This window comes from Vanessa cardui, chromosome 22 (assembly GCF_905220365.1).
Source record: "Vanessa cardui chromosome 22, ilVanCard2.1, whole genome shotgun sequence".
Lineage (NCBI taxonomy): Eukaryota > Metazoa > Arthropoda > Insecta > Lepidoptera > Nymphalidae > Vanessa > Vanessa cardui.
Genome location: NC_061144.1, coordinates 78669 through 100649, shown reverse-complemented (window position 1 = coordinate 100649; position 21981 = coordinate 78669). Strand labels below are relative to the sequence as shown.

The window sequence follows — 21981 nt, the reverse complement described above, 5'->3', positions numbered from 1 at the left end:
AATCGTACCTATGCATGTATCGCTACAGGAAAAGTTTACTACAGTAATTACTACTGCAAAATACTGAAACAACAACTTAACAGTTTTAGTCAATACAAATTAGTTGAAATCCAGTTTTTACGCCAGTTGGTAATAATTATCAGCAATCACTGTTATGCCCGGTTTCTATATTTAATCATTTTTGAGTTATGAGGAAAGTATGAATAATAAAATCACGCTTCAATTGAATTTCCTTTCAATGAGTATACGTAGTCGGTAACTAAGCAAAACAAATCGGTTCTTAAATAAAGTTAGCGTTCATTAGTCGGTTGCACGTTGTAGGTCAGCTTAGGTTTCGATCCCGACATTGACCTTATGTTTTAAGTTACAACTAACGGCTTCAAGTCTCGCTGGAATTCAGCTGAAATCCATAATGTACACGCAAGAATTAGAGGGTTTAACATTTACACTTGGCGGTTACGAGTACGTCGAAACAACATTGTTTTCATTCAGATAATTCTTTGTTATGCAAACTTGATTCTAATTTGTTCTGATGCTCTAAGAAGGTCTTAACTACAGCATTAAAACTATAAAGACTTACATGGCTTTCATTAATGTATACTAGTTATTGCCCGCGGCTTCGCTCGCGATTTAGGGGTTGTTGTCATGTGTAAGGCAAAAAGTAGCCCATGTTCAAGTATGCTTCATAGTGAAAGAGCGACAGACATTTATAATATAATAGTATAATAGTTATTTAACTCTCATCTTCTAGGAGGTGTGAGTATTTGATGTAATGGCAAATGGGTCACCTTATTGTAAGTGGTCACCACTGTTCGTAGACAATGATCCTGTAACAAATATTAATCATCCTTCACGTCACTAAAGCGCCAGCAACCTTGGAAACTATGATGTAACAATAAGACGGCTGTTTTTATGACCAGTCCTATCCAAGGAGGGCAAAGATGATCGAAAGATGATCCAGTGTTAAAACACATCTATCTAATCTCACGATTGCGGGCTTAAGCCGAGTTTGAACAATAAGCTGTTCATTTTATTCTGGGTGGCGGAATAGAATCTGAGCATTCCGGCGTTTATCAGATAAATGAGTTTGTATTTTTATTTACTGATACGTGTAGACCCTTGGTCAGCAGTGTCGTTACTATTTACCTTACTTCAACCGATGGCGTTGAGTCATTATTATGAAGAAAATATTCTCCATATTAAATAAATGATCTGAATAGTTAGATTGATGGTTTTTCACAGTCGATAAACCACTGATCGTGGGTATTTCTATGTATTCGAATTTCATTTTTTTTAAATTATTGAAATTAAAAAAAATATCGCTTATTACATTGTGTTATTATCAAAATAACCGTTTATTTGTAATCATTTTATGTTTTTAGTGAGAAGTTCTGTTAGGACTGGGAATAGTGATATTATGTGTCTAATTATATAAGATGAAGACAACGACAAGGCATTGAGATACTGGCAAGGGAGACGGAAATATTGAGACAATAGGAGAATGTGATGTGACGACGGACAGAGACGGAAGATGTCGGGGATGAGGATCGATGTGAGTGCGACACTCCGGCGCCTTCGGCCTCCGCCGGCGGCACATCGAGAGAAACGATCTCAAAAGTTCGAATTAATTTGATTACATATTTATTTAGTGCATAGATATTTACAGATTTTCGATGATCAAGCCCGTTCCTGTCAGCTTGGTCCTTTCACTTTACGTTTCTACGCGAACATCTCTATGTGGGATTCACGTTACTCTACATCTTCTATTACATTTTTCACAGGGAAAATTAAGAGAATATGTTTGGCCGACTGCTGAATCTTTCTCGGACATTTGGTCCAAAATTTAAATTTAACCTGCACCACACAACTCACAGCACATTCAAGAAAAAAAGCGTTGCATTTTCTATCAGATAAGCTTCGTGATCGACTACCATCTATGCCATAAATAAAAACTTGAATATTTTTTTTGTTCGTTTAAGCGCAATCTGTCAAGGTGAACTAGAGCCACTTTTTCTAAAATCTTCAATTTGTTATGCGACTCAATTCCAATGACCATGCGTGTTTATGTTACATGACTGATAGTTTCAATAATTCATATAATCAAATATATCACAATAATTCTACACGCTTCTGCAGATAAACATAGACGTTTGCACTAAACAGTAAGAACCAGTATTTGCTTATAAACATAAAATAACTTTAAAATAAATATACTTCCTAACTTAGACGTGCTTTTTATTAGCCTATTTAGGTTATCCCACCACGAGGGATATAACATCTGATTTCCCAAGGCTGGTGGCGCATTGCCACAGTATGTAAGGACCGGTTAATATTTTTTATAGCGCCATTGTCTCTTGACGTTGACTACTTAATATCAGATGGCCCTTTTGTTTGTCCATCGATTAAATGATAAAAAGAATGGAATTGGATTTTTGTAAATAGTCTGCGCTGAGTGTGTCGCTGGCCTACTCGTCTTGAATCTCGGCAGAGCTGGACCAATGGCACAGCCGCCCTCAGTCTCACACACACCACACTCCGCACTACAGCGCGCTGTCAGTACACACAACGTAATCTTAATTATTTGAAAATTTTTCACAACTTTGCAATCGATAGTGCGCGCTAAAGTGATAGTATTTTCTGTAACAAACAATCGCTCGTACTCATCTCACTACACATCCTAGTCTCTATCAATTTAAACTAAAACTAAGTATGAATAAATATTTATATTTGTAATTTAGAAATTAATCCCCTTTCAAAACTTGAGGTAAGTGAATTAATACTTTTCAAAATTATATATAACAAAGAACCTTTAGTTTAGTCTGGCCAAAAAATATTTCAGAAAGATTTTTTTTAAACAGAAGTACATGTACATGTTGTAGAGTAGCATGGGCGGCATCGGAGTGGGCGCGCTGGGCGGCGCGGGGGGCGTGCTCGCGGCAGAGGTGTGCGCGCCGCTGCTGCTGCTGTGCTGGCTCTGCTGCTGGCCCGATGACGACCGCTCTGGTAACATGCACATGCTCTGCATCCTGCTTGATTAATTGCACTTACTGAATGCTTAATCGTCAGTATATTGGTAACAACTAAATTCTAAGCCTTTAATATATTTCTAAGACAGGCACTTATCATAAGAATGGCAGACTGCTTACTATATAATATATTTCTTTTGCCGTTAAGTTTTTGTTCTATATATAATACTGTGTTTTAGATTATTTGAAAATCTATAATGCATGTTTTATTTATATATGTACTTAATATTGTATTTATGCATACCTATTATACCAGGAAAATATATTATTCTTTTACAGATTCTAGCTCTGAAAAGTACCCTCAAAAGCCTGTTATATCTAACGGTAAATAACATAGATATATTGCTTATACAGTAGTTGTGTATGTGCGTGTAAAATAGTATCGTTATCGTGGCACCCATTAAACTGTAGATGTTTGGAAGAACTCATAAATTTATTACTCCCATGTATTTTGTTGGACAACATTAATTTTGGAGATCGTATCATCGTGTATATGACGAGTAAATGTGAGTAAAATATGCCTTAATATATATTCTTTTTTTGCGATTAAAGAATTCATTTCATCAATCGAACTTTAAATTGGAGGTAATGTTATAGTTATTACATTTTTAATTTTATTTTCTTATTTGTAGTTGACATCCATATGCAACAAACGCTTGATTCACTTCTTGTACGTCGATTGATTACACGAAATATGAAAAAGTTTTCCTCTTTATACCCAATATAATAATCCATTACAATAAACCATTTCATTTCACTATTTTAATTAACTAAGTTTTTCGCGTTTCAAATCTACTTTTTAGGGAAACTTACGATAAAATGATATAGGTAATGATTTACAATATGTCAGCCGAGTTTCCACTGTTCGTATTGACTAATAATACAAAGCAGTTGCTGTGTTTGTTTGCAAACTGTAAGGACACTGGCGATAAATGGCGCTAAGTGTAATATGCATGAGCCGAGATGGCAGTGGTTAGAAAGCGTGCATCTTAACCGTAATTGCGGGTTCAAACCCTGCCTGGGTTTGAACCCACAATTAACACACCACAGAATTTTCACGTGCTTAATTTGTGTTTATTCGGCGGTGAAGGGAAACATCGTGAGGAAACCTGCATATGTCTAATTTCATAAAAAATCTGCCACATGTGTATTCAACCAATCTTCATTGGAACAGCGTGGTGGAATATGTTCCAAACCTTCTCCTCAGAGGGAGAGGAAACCTTAGCCCAGCAGTGGGAAATTTAGAGGCTGCTGTTGTTGTTTGATGTTGATAGGCGTTACCGCTCCTTAAAGTGTTTATCTTAAAATATACTTTCGCTATAAAATATATGTATGTTCCTGATTTCAACTTTTTAGATTCATTTGTTTTACCTCTACGTTTAGTTCTGCTGCTGTTTGGCTGTGCAAACGATTTCATGAATAGATTTGTTAAACTATTTTTTATCTTTTTTTAAAACAAAAATTCATGTTTATATAGATTAAACGAAGCGAGGCCTATCCGTCAGTTATCGATTAGTACATGAACTGATTTTTATACTAAACTATATCTCCGAATCAGATGAAATTATACATACAAATGTCCATCAAGTCAATCGAGTAGCGTGGTGATACAAGCTCTTAGCTTTTTTTATTAAGACAGGAAGTATTTCCTTTTGAAATTGACTTTACTTTTTATACTTCTATAAATTTGATTTGAATTTCATACATTGCAGAATCAAATCCCCGCCAGCGCTCGAATGAGTTGTTCGCGAGACGGTTTGGGAGCAGCGCGGTGTCCCTGCACACGCCAAGTACATCCGGTAACTTATGAACTTTGTTATAATCATCTTGACTCTAGGAATTACCGGTAGGGTTTGCATGCATCTATAAAAGCTGATATGTACATAACATTTATAACTAGGTCCGCATTTTTTTAAATATGGAAAAATATTAATATATTTTTATCATGTTGAGCTCATAAAAATACGTTCCTAATATTACAAATTTATCTTAATGGTATTTGATAATATCATCTTTATAAAAAATAAAAGATCATTTCATTTTATAGGTCACACGAAACAGCCACTATCTTCCCACAGGAGTCACGAGGAGATTCGGTGCAGAAGAAAGTCACATTTGGAGCCAGCGGACCCCGACGCCCGCTACCACTCCGCGCCCAGCGTCATCGACGAGGTCATACACAGAAGAGACTGGGAGCGATCTTCCAAAGACCTCTACATACCCCTAAAGTCGGACAACGAATTCTCCAACGCGAGCGATGTCTCCGATAAATCCGATAAAGACGAATCCTTGGAAGAGACCACGGACAAAGTGGTCGTCAGAACCTGCAAGAAACACTACACTAACATTAAATCGTCCCGGAAGAAAGATCTGAATAAAGAATCCCTAAACGATGACATCAAAGACAAGGATGCCACCGAGAGCGTGACGAACTTCTACATCGGCGAGGCGGGCGACACCGCCAGCCCCAACGAGAACAGCAACGAAATAAAAGCCGAGCACAAGGTTAAGAAAGTGTGCAAACCCAAGGAAGCTAAACAGTGTTTGAACGAATCCATTAGAAGCAAGGACATGGGCCGGCACAGGCAGCCGCTGGTGCCGCTGACGGAGTTCCAGGTGGCCGGCTTCGAGCGCAACGACATGGAGGACGTGGAGCTGGACCGGTCGGGGGCCATGCACCACACCGTCGAGTCGCGCTCCAGTCTGTACAACACTCACACCATACCGGCGCCGCCGCCCTCCGTAGGTTAGTGAGCTTACATAAAATACTGGCATTCGCCGGAAACACCTGGCGATGTACAACAACAACAACAACAACAACAGCCTGTAAATTCCCACTGCTGGGCTAAAGGCCTCCTCTCCCTTTGAGGAGAAGGTTTGGAACATATTCCACCACGCTGTTCCAATGCGGGTTGGTGGAATACATATGTGGCAGAATTTCTATGAAATTTGTCACATGCAGGTTTCCTCACGATGTTTTCCTTCACCGCCGAGTACGAGATGAATTATAAAGACAAATTAAGCACATGAATCAGCGGTGCTTGCCTGGGTTTGAAACCGCAATCATCGGTTAAGATGCACGCGTTCTAACCACTGGGCCATCTCGACTCACCTGGCGATGTAGGGATAATACATTTGAAAACTTGTAAAACCTTTAGCAAAGTTGACATATAATTTAAATTGTAACACCTCGGACGCAGAGGCGGTGGGGTACGAGTGGGAGGCGTCCTACATGGAGGAGAGCGGCGCGGCGGGCGTGTGGCGCGCGCCGGTGGCCGCGCCGCCGCCCGCGGGCTGGTCGCGCGCGCGCCACGCCAGCGCCGGCGACGTGCTCGCGCCCGTACTGCGCCCGCAGTCCGGCGCGCTCTCCGGTACGTAGTCGCACCTTTTTTTATGGTATAGGTTGGCGGACGAGCATATGGGCCACCTGATGGTAAGTGGTCACCATCGCCCATAGACATTAACGCTGTAAGAATTATTAACTATTCCTTACATCGTCAATGTGCCACCAACCTTGGGAACTAAGATGTTATGTCCCTTGTGCCTGTAGTTACACTGGCTCACTCACCCTTCAGACCGGAACACAACAATACTGAGTACTGTTGTTTGGCGGTAGAATAACTGATGAGTGGGTGGTACCTACCCAGACGGGTTTGCACAAAGCCCTACCACCAAGTAGCACCTAGCAACGCCCTCGAATATCTAACAGTCGAGACACTGCCACGTGGCGATGTACTTTATTCTAAGTCTATTTTAAAAAACCTTTTCACTAATATTATTGAATTTTCTAGAAAGTGATCTAGATTTCGAGCTTGAAGGCTGCGACGATCCCCCGCCCGCCTACGACGAGGTCGAACTGCTGGCTTCCTTGGACAGGAAGGAGACGGCTATATAGGCGTCTCAGATGCTCGGCGTACTAGTCGTCAGGTGTCCGGGTTTGATTGATTTGTAGGAATTGGAAGCAAACGTGATATTGTAATTGTCGTGACAGGTTTTACTTAAATCGATAATATATTATATAATTTTTCTCATCTCGGACACCTGAAGAAAAAATTAGAAGACTGTAAGCAAAGACTATTGTGAATTTTATTTAGCTTTTAAACAACATTTGTGGAACACAATATACCTGATGTATGTTTTATCGAGAGTAACAACTAAACTCTAGTCGTTAAACAAATAATGTATGGTTCTCAGAAAATATAATGTAAAGTTTCACATGTACACATGAACACGTCACGATGGTGTTTTGGATAAACAGCAGGCGTTAAAAAAGAGGCTTATCAGCACTACCAGACGATTTGGGACTAAATACTTGTATTACCGTCGCTACTATAGTAAGTCGAATATTAGTGAGAGATGAGAGTATTTTTGAAATAAGATTATTTTTATAATTTACCGAGTCTATTACCAGTCTATTGATGTGATCGCGCTTATCTCCGAATACTTGAGGATGTACTCGTATGCTGCGGAGATTATTTTCTGATCATTTGTCGAGCTATTGTTTCTTTCGGCCTTGAGAGCTTATTGCACCTCTGATTCTAGTCAATTACCAAATATATATATATGAGGAACACGGCCATCGCTTTCGGTTTTTATCACGTTTTGCATTTAATAATGTACGTATTTCAAACATTATATGTACTTATCTTATATAATGTGGCCCAGCCGTAAAGAAATATTCTACTTCGTCGGTTTTAACATAAATAACTGATACGCTTTAGAAATATTAAGTAAATGTTTTTTACTTTTTTTATTAATGTTTGACATGTTTTTTTTACATTTGATTATATGTGTTGGTATCGGAGTATTTTGTCGTTATGTTTCGTATGATTGTATTACGATTATTGCTTTGTCGATATTGTATTATGAAATAAAGTTAAATGTTCACAAACTGATTTCAGTGTTCTTATTTATAGCAAAAATTCTTAAAATTATATTATACACTTTTTGCATTTCAACAGTAGGTATTCAGAAATATGTTTTATCACAATAGCTGTTGAAACATATGGGTCTTCGGTAGTAGTGCAAAAAGCTTCAATAAAAGTATAATACCGCGAGCTTACCTTGACTGGGGACAGGAGGGCCTTTGTATAGAGCATCGGAACTGCGATGCAACGGTGTAGTACACCTCATGGCGGCGTAAGGCGTGGGCAGTGTGGGCCACCGCCCACGGCCTCGCGGTGCAAAGGGCCTCGTCCGAAATTTGAAAAAAACAAGGGCCTCGAAAACTTTTTCCCACATTAAGATTCGATCTTGCGCCGCTACTGAGTACACCTTGAAGATTTACACTCTAACTACGTCTAAATCATATTTGTTTACATTTAAGCACTTAACATTATTAATTCTAATGTAAATAATCAATGTCTTTAAACAAAAACCACAAAAAAAAAATCAACAGTGGCTCAATTAAATTATTGGCGTGCTATATATTATTCGCGCGTGTGTGTAAACTCAAACTCAAACTCAAATAGCTTTATTCAATATAGAAGCATTACACTTTCTTATTGATGGTCAATTGAAACACTACCACCGGTTCGGAAAAGAAAATACCCTGACCTGAGAAGAACCGGCGAAAGAAACTCAGCGGTTTTTTTTTTATTTGTCTCATATATTATTTAAACAATTTAATATGAGATGAAATAGCCAGGAGGCGATCGTTTCATTCCCAAGGTGTGCTATCGATCATAAACTCATTAATTGTATAGTACCTTTTGCACACAAGCGTTCCTTAATAAATTTTTTTAATTTGGCAACAGAGGCATTTTGAACGCTTTCTGGGATCCTGTTGTAAAACCGTATACATTGCCCCACAAAGGAGTTACTGACTCTATGTAGTCGAGTAACAGGAGTAACAAGTTTGTGTTTGTTTCTTGTACCAATGCTATGAGTATCACATTTTCTCATGAAATAATTAATATTTTTTCGTACATACATAACATTGCAGAATATATATTGAGAAGCAACAGTCAATATCTTGATTTCTCTAAATTTATTCCTTAACGATTCTTTAGCTCCTAGGTTATAGATTGCGCGAATAGCCCTCTTCTGTAGCACAAATATAGTATGGATAGCGGCTGCGTTGCCCCACAGCATAATACCGTATGACATTATACTGTGAAAGTAACTGAAATATACTAAGCGAGCCGTATCAACATCGGTACATAATCTAATTTTTTTGACCGCGAATGCCGCAGAACTCAGTCTACTCGCCAATCCGTTAATATGGGGGTCCCATTGCAACTTGGCATCAACAGTAAGCCAAGAAACTCAGCAGAATCAATTGGATCCATAGATTCCCCGTTAATGAGTACATTGGCTTTTACATTATGTATATTGGGTGTACTAAATTTCACAATTTTTGTTTTATTATTATTAAGGCTAAGATTGTTTACGCTAAACCAATGTACTATATCAGCTATAGCATTGTTTACGTCGTCGTACTGTACCAGTTTTCTATTAATTTTAAAAACTAAGGAGGTATCATCAGCATACAATACTATATCATGTTTGTTCCCAACAAGAAAGGGCAAGTCATTTATATATGTGAGAAACAGAAAAAGTTCAAGAATTGATCCCTGAGGGACCCCCATACCAACTGAGACCCCAGGAGACTTTTTTCCTTTAACGTCAACCCTCTGAATTCTTTTGTTAAGATAAGAACTCAGAAGGTCAAGCGCACATTCTCTAATTCCATAGTGATAAAGTTTCCTGACCAGAGTCTCATGTTGAACACAATCAAAGGCTTTGGATAAGTCACAGAAAACCCCTAAGGCATCCCGTGACTCTTCCCAGGCTTCATAGATATTCTTAATAAGCTCGATACCAGCGTCTGTTGTCGAGCGACCCCTCGTGAATCCAAATTGTTTACTATGAAGTAGATTATGTTTGTTAAAATGTTCTACATAATAATTGATTTAGAATTATTTTCTCAAATATTTTGCTCAGGGTAGGTAGAATTGAAATTGACCTATAGTTGTTGGGGTCTGAAGAACTACCAGATTTAAATATTGGAATAACTTTACTAAAACATAGTAAAGTTATTCCAATATTTAAATCAGGTCAGGAAATATACCACGTTGGACACAACTATTAAATATAAAAGCAAGAAAAGGTGCAATCACATCAATAATCGAATTTATCACCTTTAGAGAAATACTCCATAAATCAGCCGTTTTCTTGATGTCTAGTGACTTAAAGGCGCGTATTATGTCATTGGGGTTTACAAGGGTAAAATTAAAGTTAGATTTACAAGCTCTTACATTTTCTTTCATCAATGACTAGGCAACATCTGGAGAAGAAATAAGTGACTTAGTTGTAAGTGTATATGTAAGTTAATTTTTGAAAATTATACGTTTTAAAAAATACTTTTTGAGGAATAATTGGTTTTACTGCTTTATAATATAATATAAAAATTACTTTGAAATAAAAAAATATTATTCTCAATGTGAAAGTGTCTGTCAACGCGTCCAAAACGTATGTTCTGTAGAATGGATGATAGTACATCTAAAATTAGTATAAAAGGAACAAATAAAAACAATTATTAGTCAAAACATTTTATTCAAAAACAAATAAGCATAGATATTTGGCACATGAGACATTATAACAATACATAGATTCGTAGCAAAGTTTCATTAGTCTAGGCGGTATATAGAGGTATCGTAGCGGTATATACTTCATATAGACTCGATCTATATATTTATATAATACTAAACGCTTAGTACATAGGGAATACATCCTTCGTCGCAGCTCGCGAGACAAAGCTACACAAAAGCTAACTTTTCCATCCCTAGCTCGCATGTATTTTTATTTATTTATTTATTTATTTATTGGATCGCCAACAAAGTATACACAAATACAGCCATTTAAATTAATACAATTAAGATGCTATGTGCTACCTCAGTTACAGGCAACCACTTCATGCTGAAATAGTAACAGAGTGCATGTAATCACTAAGTTAACATTTTGGTTTAAATACATTTTAGTTTAAATAAAGTGCATGGAGAACCAACAACTATAAACTAAAATCTAAGCTTAATTAATTAATTATACATTTTTTAATTGTTTTTTTGAATTCAAGAGGCCTTCCCGAGAATATATCAATATTAGTATTTTTAAAAAGAGAGTTAAACTTTAATGTCATTCTATTCAAAGGTGAATAATGAGCGAGATTACTTTTGCATTTTTTTGTATTGAATGGAGTATACACGAGACTTCTTGGGAGTTTTACTGGTGCATTAAAGTATAGTTTTGAAAGTAATTGCGGACTGTCTATATCTTTATTTACCATTTTGAACAGAAATGTATGGTCAAGTATTTCTCTTCTGTTTTGTAGAGAATCAAGGTTAAAGTATTTTAATCGGTCAATGTAATGAGGGTGTGTTTTAGTTATGTTACAGCTGTAAGACAGGTGCCACAAAAATCTCTTTTGAACCCGTTCTATTCTTTTTATGTATACTTCATAATGTGGATTCCAAACATTGCTACAATATTCTAGCGTACTGCGTACTAAAGTGTTATAAAGATTAATTTTACTGGACACTTTTTTAAAGTCCCTACCATTACGTAATATGAATCCTAGTGTTTTAAAGCTTTTATTTATTATGTGATCAATATGCAGATGAAAGCGGAGCTTTGAGTCGAAGATTACTCCTAAGTCCCGAACACTGGTAACTTCCTTTAACTTTTTGTTTTTAAAAGTATAAAAGTACACTAAGTCTGATTTGTTTCGTGAAAATCTAATAAAATGACATTTATCGATGTTCATAGACATGTTGTTATAGTCGCACCAGTCGCTAAGTTTGCCCAAGTCTTCATTCAGCAATTTAGCGTCATTAAGACTGTGAATAGGTTTCATAAGTTTAACATCATCGGCAAATAAATAGTAACGAGAATGGTTAAAACACAATGTAAGATCATTAATAAAAATGTTAAAAAATAATGGCCCAAGGTGGGAACCCTGTGGAACTCCAGATAAAACACTAAAAGATTCAGAAAAGTATCCTTTAACAGCTACAATTGACCTTCGTTCACTCAAATATGAAGCACACCATTCTAAAATGCGTCCACATATACCGTGTCCTGAAAGCTTTGAGAGCAGTATCTTATGGTCAACTCGATCGAACGCCTTGCTGAAGTCGGTATATACGACGTGGACTGGCACTTTAGCATCGATCGAGTCACATAAATCCTCGACGTAGGAAATCAAGTTAGTATTTGTGGAGCGAGATCTATAAAAACCATGTTGATGCGGTGAAATAAGTTGTTTTACATGCCATGCAATATAAGGATATAACAGGGATTCCAGTACTTTACCAAGAATTGATAACAAGGATATCGGTCTATAATTATTTATTTGATTGGGGTCTCCGGATTTAAAAATAGGTATTACTAAGGATATTTTCCAATATGTAGGAAAAATACCCGTGGAAAGTGATGTATTAAATATATGGTAAAGCGGGGCCGTTAATGCATCAGCGCAATTAACAATAAAGTAAGATGGAATACCATCGAAACCTGCTCCTTTAGATGGATTGAGACTTTTTAACGCTTTATGTATTTCCTTATGAGACAAAATTATAGAACTGATAGTCCCAGATGAAGCTTCATGAGCAGCATGAGTAGTTCTATTTAAATTTGAAGTATTTGTACTATAATAGGATAAGAAGTTAGTAGCAAAGAGATTACATATTTCGTTACCACTATTAGCAACTTGATTATCAAGATACATTTGGGAAGGAAACTCGGTACTTTTTTTCCTTTTAGACTGTATGTAGGTGTAAAAAAGCTTGGCGTTCTTGGATAGAGAAGACTCAAGAAGTTCTAAATAATTATTGTAACATTCGGTTTGAAGATGTTCACATCTAGATCTTAACAACTTAAAAGACAAAACGTCGAGAGGATTTCGATACTTGCCTGCCCTGATTCTGTATTTGTTTTTTTCTCGCAAAAGTCTAATTAGATTTTTTGAAAACCATACGGGATAACGATTTTTATTAAAATTCTTTTTGGGAACATACATACCAATTAAGACTCGAAGGACTGCATAAAAAGATGCAACCATCTCGTTTACATCTCCACACTTTGAAAATTTATCATCCCAATCTATATTTTGTAAAGCCTCCTGAATTTTACAATAATCAGCCTTAAAAAAATTATTTCTTAACATGACTTTAGATTCTAGTGACTTACCGTTGCTAAAATTTATTGAAAATTGTAAAGGAGGGTGATGACCGTCAATTACACTTAAAATATCATAGCTCGGTGCTAAGTTGACGACAGAAACATTGCTCAAGATAAGATCTAAAATTTTATTGTTCTTATTTGTCACGAAATTATATTGTTTTAAATCATTAAGTACAATGAAATTTATAAATAAGCTTGCAAATGAACTATATGTACAATTTGAGGTAGGATTAAAATTTGTACACGGTAAATCTACTGTATGTGACCACTCAATATTACTCATATTAAAGTCGCCTACGATTAACGTTTTATTACCAGTTTCCATAACTCGATTAGTATTAGCAATAAAGTGTTCTAATATGTTTCTCTGAATAGGTGGGGGTAGATATACTGCACAAATAAAAACATGAGATGAGCGGCCGCCATTATCAATATCAACAGAAATCCATAAGTCCTCGCAGGCACTTTCGAAGGATTTAATTCTTTTCGAATTTATTAATTTTGACACCGCGATTAGTACACCACCTCCCGTTTTTTTATTACAAATAGGACTGGATTCCCTATCCCTCCTGTAAACAGTGTATCTGTCGTCAAATAGTTCCGAATCCGAAACACCATTGTGAAGCCACGTTTCACATAAGACAATAATATCGTAATTACAACAATTACAACATTTTATATAATATAAAATATTTATATCCAGTTTATTTATTAATTTATATAGCCAAGACCAACAAGTAGTACAATGAATATAGACAACCAAATAACGGACAACTGATGTTGAACTTTATTTTAGTATTAAGGTGATTACCCAGTTTTTTACAGTTTTTCTAAAATATCCTTAAATTTTCAGTAGTTTTCTTGCTAGTAGGGCTTTGTGCGAGGCTGTCTGAGTGGATACCACTCACTTAATAGACTTCTAGAGTAAAACAACGGTAATGTCGTGAGCCAGTGTAACTACAGCCACTAGTGAAATAACATCTTAGTTGCTGAGGTTGGTGGCGCGTTGGCGATGTGAGAAATGGTTAATATTTCTTACGGCGCTATTGTCTATATTATCGGCGGTGGTGACCACTTACAATCAGGTGGTCCATTTACTCGTCTGCCTTCGTATTTCATAAAAAGTAATACCGAATACTCTCTGTTAAATATACTTCGTAATTAATACATAAGCACATATGTGGAATACAATAGTTCAGCTTGTAAATATGCGCTATGTGTACATATGTCAACAATCGGTCGTTGAAACCAATTATACTTCAAATATAGTGAATTTATTAAGAAAATTCTTTGTTCTTTAATTGTTCTTCGTCATTAACAAACCAAATTAACCTTTAGTTATTACATACAAGGAAAACTAACAACGATTACAATAACAGATAATCCTGAAAAACCTACAACTTTCCTTAACATGGTTTCTTAATTAACTGTCATTTTAATTTTCAAAACATAATATAATTTTTAACTTATATATATTTGAATATACAAAGTATACTTTGTCAAAAAAATCGATGTTATATCTGCAGATAAGTAGTACGCTGTTTTGAATTGTAGGGTAAGTTCCTAATTCGAAATACGTTCTAGATGTTAATTAAGAATTAAAGCAAAGCTTTGCTATTTGGGATGCTCTTAAAAATTAATAATTAATAAAAATAGTTTTCGTAAATCGTCCATGGTCCCTCGTCTGAGGTATAAAGATAAAAAGAGTACTTACTGAGTATATAACGCGGCCAGTTACGTACAGTGCTAATGTAATAAATTCAACTTCATAATATATTTTGATCCACAACTAACATTTATTGCAAGATACGAACTCTTCGCTTCAAACTAATTTTCCTGTAAAAAACCACAATAAGTACAGACAGCGATCAGCGGCTCGCATTCAGCGCGCGGCGGCGGGCGAGCGCGCGCGCGGCACGAGGCGCGGCGCGGGCAGCGCCGGGAACACGGTGTCGGTGTGCGCGGCCGGCAGCTGGCACAGGCGCGCCATCGCCGTGGCGCTCTCTCGGACGCCTGGGTGGATTTACAAAAACGATGAAAAATCACGTGGAGGTTATAAAAAAAATTATACTGCCAAATATCTTTACTTTTTTTATATTTACAGGCTTTATATGTACTTATTTTATACGGCACTTTAATCCAAACACCCTTAAAGTCAACAGATGATTTTTAACAAAATTAATACATCCATCAAAATCATCACCACCTGGCAAAAAAATGTGACTCTTACAGTTTGCGGTCAAATAAATCGATTACCCCACGTAAGAAGCAGATTTTAATTGACGATATACATTTATCCATATTGCATCTATATTTAAAAAAAAGTTATAATAATTTCTTCGCAAAATAAATAATTAATAAATAAATAAAAAATTCGTCAACACCGTCACAGAAACATCAAAGTGGAGGTAGTTCCGTATGTATAGCATTTGCGGGGCACGCGATACCCCGACCCGCTTCCTCAGTTCTGAGCAAACTGTGAAAGGAGACGCAAGTCTGCCGAAACGCGGTCCGACACCAAAAATTTTGAGTAAGTGTCCAAAAAAGTTGTGTTTAGCCAAAGTCACGTCATTTCCGTCAAGTTTTACATTCAAGGTAAGTACATTCAATAAGTTTACGATAAATTGTATATAAACTTAGTTATAAGTGAAGATGCCAAAAAGAGTAGCGGTATCCTACTATTATTATTACTTTTCTAGAAAAATCGATGTAACGTCCTAATTGTCATCACCATACGCATCATTACCGTTTATAATTAATGAGCGGTGATGACAACAGGCGTATGGTGATGATGATTTTCTTAATTTGCTTGAAACTTACACTAAGAGTGGAATATGTTCCAAACACTCACCTTAATCAGAGAGGAGGCCTTAGCCCAGCCCAACATCAAATGTTATTTATTTACTCTTTTAAATTGTTATTATAAAGAATTAGAGTAAGTTATCTATGGTAGGTTTTACTTATAGCGTTTCAGGTTCTCTTTATTCTTGATGCAAACAGTACGATATGTCCCGGAAAGAAACAGTATATTACACGATTTAAAACACAAATGCAGAAAAGGACTCTCAAAAGTTCGATAAAAGATTTACACGAGAAGTTTATGAAGATTCATAAAATAAGAGTGAGCTACTGTACGTTTTGGAAATGTCGTCCATTCTGGGTATTGCCAGCCACTGCGGCGCAAAGAGACACATGCATGTGTGAAGTACATGCTAATATTGATCTCAAGCTGGAATCTTTATTTAAGGTGGGAATCATTAGAGAGAAGAATCATCACGAATTGCTGGAAAGTCTTTGTTGTTCAAGATATTCAGAGAAATGTCTTAAAAGAGAATGCGGTCTCTGCAAACGCAAGAATATTCAATTCAATGAGTTCTCTAATGATGCTGAGATAGTTTTTTATAAATGGATACGATCCCGAGAGTTAATTTCAACAAAAAAAGGTCCTAAAACTATCACTATCACCAAGAAAGACGAAATTAAAGCAAAATCCCTCAAAGTTATCAATGAGTTGGATACAGATATGAAGTCATTTTTCGAGCACTGTTACTTAATCTATACACAATATAGTGAATTGAAAGAATTAAAAAATTCTTTGACTGTTAATTCTGCTGTCATACATGTCGACTTTTCGGAAAATTATAGAATGAAAGCAGCTAGTGAAGTTCAGTCATTACATTTTGGCGGGAGCCGCAAAGAAATTGTCCTCCATACTGCCGTTATTTATGCTTTTGATTTTCATAGCAGTGATATAAAACCAACATCAGTCTGCACCGTCAGCGAATGTCTAAGACATGACGCTCCATCAATATGGGCACATCTTTTACCTCTGATAAAAGAAAGTATAAAAATTAATCCATTTCTAGACACACTTCATTTCCAATCAGATTCGCCTACATCACAATATAGAAATAAGTACATGTTTTTTATATTATCACAATTTTGCCAAGATTTCCCACAAATTACAACAGTCACATGGAATTACACTGAAGCTGGCCACGGAAAAGGAGCCACAGATGGGGTGGGGGCTGTAGTCAAGAGGACAGCTGATTTTCTAGTGAATCATGGCACAGACATTACTAGTATTGATAAATTTATGACTGTCTTACAAACACACACCAATGTAACAGTTATTGCTGTAAAGAAACTGACGTGCGGATGAGAGAACAGAAATTACCCAGTAAACTTGACACATTTAAGGGTACTCTGAAAGTACATCAGGTCCTGTGGCAACTTCACTGTGATAGGTTAACTTTGAGATCATCTAGCTGCTTCAAATGTACATGTGGCCAGATATGTGGTCATGGAAAACATTTAGGTTTTATAAAAATACCACATTCAGTCGCAATAACCATAAATCAGGACGAAGACAGAGATCATGTCACTCTATTAGCAACAACAAAGCGTCGAACTCTTCGTAACGTTACCAATTTACCAACTAATCAAAAAGTACTTGTAGCAGGGCCTTCAAATATAAAAATACTCTCCAACAAATTAATCCAAATACAAAAAAAATAGTCCGAAATTTTATGGCTGCATGCAGGTAGATTAGTAAGTGTGAGAAGATTGCGAAATTATGAAAAAAAAACATCTAAAGGACTATTGATTAAGTAAATGAGTAAAAACTGAGAAATTTGATGATTACGTGATAATAATTAAGAATAAAATGCCTGATTACGGAAAGGTAAAGACATTAAATATAATTTTACCTCCATAAGACTGATTACCAAAAAAAACCAAATTAAATCTCAATGAATATAAAAATATAATAAGTTGATTTAAGAAAAAAAATTTTAAGTACCTACTAAGTTTAATACTTTATATTTTAGACTGTTGATTTATTTGTTGTTAATTAATCATTAATAAAGTTGATTTCCTTAAAACTTGTCATTTAATTGTGAATTCATGTATAAAGTGTCATCACCATACACTTAAGATCATCACCATCCATGTGTAAATCATCGCCATACCACAGTCGTCAACACCATCTCACCTCTTTTTATTTAAATGCTAATATTTTCCGATTTAGGCGTTAAAAAATAGTCTAATCACATTTTAGGAGAATTTTAGTTATCCTACGATTGTTTTATCTAGTTTTACAAGCATTCCAACGTGATTTCAATTTTTTTAATTTTTTACTTGAGGAAATTTTTCTTGTGTAAATCCACCCGCCTGCGACCACACGCGCTTACACTCAGACACTTACACTAATCCAATCACAAAAGTCCCAAAGAAAAAACCTGTATGAATGTATTTAATTTTTTCTTTTTTTATGGTATAGGTTGGCGGACGAGCATATAGGCCACCTGACGGTAATTGGTCACCATGACCCATAGACAATGACGCTGTAAGAAATATTAACTATTCCTTGCATCGTCAATGTGCCACCAACCTTGGGAACTAAGATGTTATGTCCCTTGTGCCTGTAGTTACACTGGCTCACTCACCCTTCAAACCGGAACATAACAATGCTGAGTACTGTTATTGGGCGGTAGAATAACTGGGTGGTACCTACCCAGACGGGCTTGCACAAAGGCGTACCACCAAGTAAATTTTAAAAATTATGAAATGTGTACCTGTATGAAAAATGTGTACCTGTATGAAAAGAATAGATGTCACTCGCGCGTTATGAGATTAAGCTGAATATAATAATATATGACACTCAACAATGGTTAAACGCGTGAGTCACATGTGACTCATGGTTAATGTTTGGTTCGTTGTTAGGTCGCGAAGTTGTTGGGTAAACTTTCAAAATTGAAGATATTCGAGTCTACCAGTACAGCGATGATACGGACCTGGTTGCACTGGATAAGCGACAGGCTTCGGCGGCGGGGGCGGAGGTCGCACTGACTTCACCGGCTCCGGGAGCGGCTGCTGCGCCAACTCTGAGGAACGAAGTATCTATAAGCTAACAAGTCAGCGAGGTATTAGCATTGCATACATTCATTGAGCCTTTCCAGGACACTGAAGCTCGCTTCCCAGTGATGGGATTTTCGTTTGTTGGTACCTTTAACTCTGCGTATGCAGAAATATATGAAGTAGCAGCACAGCAGCAGCAGCAAGGCTAGCACGCCGGCCAGCGCCACGTAGTAGGCGGTGTGCGAGGGCGGCCGCGCGCCGCGCACCGACCCCATCACTCCGCGGGTACTCCGGCACGAACCACTATTGACGTGGTCGAAATACAATTGCGTGCAGCCTGCTCACTACACATTCTACCGCTAAACAGACATACGTTGTTACTGGGTTATATGAGTTAATGGGTCACACACATGAGACATGTTGTGTTTTAAAAGTACTAATCAACTAATCAATCACTGAGTATTCCGAGAGGTCTGCATTGTCAGATGATGGAAACTTATGAATTATGATATAGTTTATTTAATGATTAGCTTTTGACTTACGCCCTCGTGTCGGCTAGCGACTTTGTCTCCGTTTCTTCATCACTAATTCGTTCTCACATCACCATCAAAGATCCACATATTTGCACTTCAAAGATACATCTGAATTTTGATATTTGACTGTTAATTTAAAAGAACAATCAATAACAAAACTTTATTGTTTTTTAAATATACTCGTTATAAATTTGTAAATGTTGTCGAATCATCATAAAATATGTATAGAAATATCGGGTATGCAGGGCAACTGCTCTTAGCTAGATGTTTGTGGTCGCGCCTAGAGCTGAGTGACTCCGCGTCGAGCTGTGGGGTGCGTGAGGCGGCGAGACGCGCAACAATTGTCAGCGACGCTCCGGCGCCGCGACGCCCTGTGATCAGGGCTGCCAGATTAGCGTATTGCGAAATATTAATGAACTACCATACTATTGGAATTTAATCGGTACAAATCAAATCAAAATACTCTTTGTAATACACCAGTAAACACATAGTTTAGTCACGTTTAAGAAAGATGCACAAGAGGCGGCCTTGTCGCTAAAACAACGATCTCTTCAATACAATAAATAACTATTATTATTCATCTTTTTAAATCAATTTTAGGAAGGTAGTGGAGCAAACAGTTCTTTTTGTAAGTGGTCAGTGGCTCACTCAAAAATCTTTGCAAAAAGTGTAAAAGGCTTGCACTCTGAGCATCATCAATGCATTGTCAGTCATGGAATCTAAGATGTATGAGTTATATCCCTTGTGCATGTAAGAAGTATCTTAATAGAGAATCGCTCGACACTGGATGCGTCAAGTAAGATACAATGTAGCGCACGTCCAAATAGTAAATCATGAGCTCTGAGAACTGGCTCGTCATCTTGGAACGGGTTGAGACGCGGACAGACAACGAGATCACGCATATGAACAAAGGAAAATCGTGTGCAAAGAGCGAGTGTTATATTTTTTATTTTTTAAATTTTCATCTATATAATGTCAAGCCCTACACGTGTTTATGGAGGATACGGCGGCAAGAAGTCGCCGGCGACTGACGCATGCGTAGCGCGCGCCGTGGATCATCATCCAGCTGAGAAAATGTCGCTAAGGAAAGCACTGACAGAGGTCAACGAACTCAGAAACTAAAGTAGCAGAGGCGTATATATTACCATTATACTATATTGAATGTATTCACATAGAACAGAGTCCTTAGCAAAGCAGTTTAGTTTCAACGACTACACTGACGGTAGGTTGTGTTTCAGGTCGGCGATTAACACAAAGAGAAGTTAGGTGAGCTGTTACAGCGCTGCCAGTAATTTGATAACATCTGTTACGGTTCAGATATGTATGGTTGCTTTTATAAATGTAACGTGCTAATAAATGCATTACTAAAAGTGACTTTAATAATATATTAAGTAATTTAATATTTTTAGGGTGCGTTTTTCCTCAACAATATAATGACCAGTGCCATCACAGGGTAGTAAAGTGTATTATCAGTTACTGTTTGTAGCAGTTGTTACAAATAGTATAGTACCTGCAATACAGCCTGTAAATATCACAACTCTTGTCTACACGACCTCTTGTCTACACGAGGCGAAGATTTGTATTTTATTCCACCACGCTACTCCAGTGCGGGCTGGCATATAGGCATCCGACACAGGCAGGGTTCTCATGTCGGATTTTAATCCGTAATAATCGGTTACAGCAGTCGGTAACAGTAGGGCTACTCTGTAACAAGACACTCAAATCTCACCATAAAACACGAGCGAGAATTGTCAGATCGTAATATATGGTACTGACTATTACCGTCATAAAATGTATAAGATGTAAGAAGATGATGATGGTAAAAATGCCGTACAAAAATATATGACCTAAAAGGTACTCACTCTACCTGCGCTTTTGAATTCTCACCAGCACTCAGTTGGACAGCTTACAAGTGACGGCATAGAGCTGAATCTTATTATTTTATGCCCTTATATCGTCCTACATACATCACCTGGTGATTCATATGACCCATCATTTATTGTATATGGGCCTGTAGTCTATTACAGAGTAACCCCAGCCTATAATACGGTGTTATGACATTTGATTCTATATCATAATTTATATCACATTATTATTGTATATTATGAATATAGGAGGGGCTATTGAATTTACTTTATTATATACAATTATTATTGTAATTAATTGATCAATAATTTGCTAAACTGTAATTAATATTATTTTATATGGCATAGCATTTAATACTGGCATGTAACACTATTTCTTATTTTAAATATGATTGAGCTGTCATTACAAAACAATTGGACGATAGCGTGGCATTGTAACAAAAGATAGATTGGAGCGCCATTGTAAACGATAATATTACTTTGGCTATCCCGAACTACTGAAATATCAAGAGATAA

General features: G+C 36.8%; 2 protein-coding genes across 2 annotated transcripts; one reads left to right on the top strand and one right to left on the bottom strand.

The window, feature by feature from the left end:
- Positions 1–2885: 2885 nt before the first annotated feature.
- On the top strand, positions 2886–7629 carry LOC124539163. Its single transcript, XM_047116459.1, has 5 exons — positions 2886–3003; positions 4739–4825; positions 5074–5772; positions 6227–6397; positions 6818–7629. Exons 1-5 carry the CDS (start codon positions 2886–2888, stop codon positions 6919–6921), a joined length of 1179 nt encoding a protein of 392 aa, XP_046972415.1. The 3' UTR covers positions 6922–7629.
- Positions 7630–15090: 7461 nt separating this feature from the next.
- On the bottom strand, positions 15091–19476 carry LOC124539162. Its single transcript, XM_047116458.1, has 3 exons — positions 19216–19476; positions 19004–19093; positions 15091–15221 (listed from the first exon to the last, which is right to left on the bottom strand). The coding sequence occupies exons 1-3, from the start codon at positions 19340–19342 to the stop codon at positions 15091–15093; spliced, it is 348 nt and encodes a 115-aa protein (XP_046972414.1). The 5' UTR covers positions 19343–19476.
- Positions 19477–21981: the final 2505 nt, after the last annotated feature.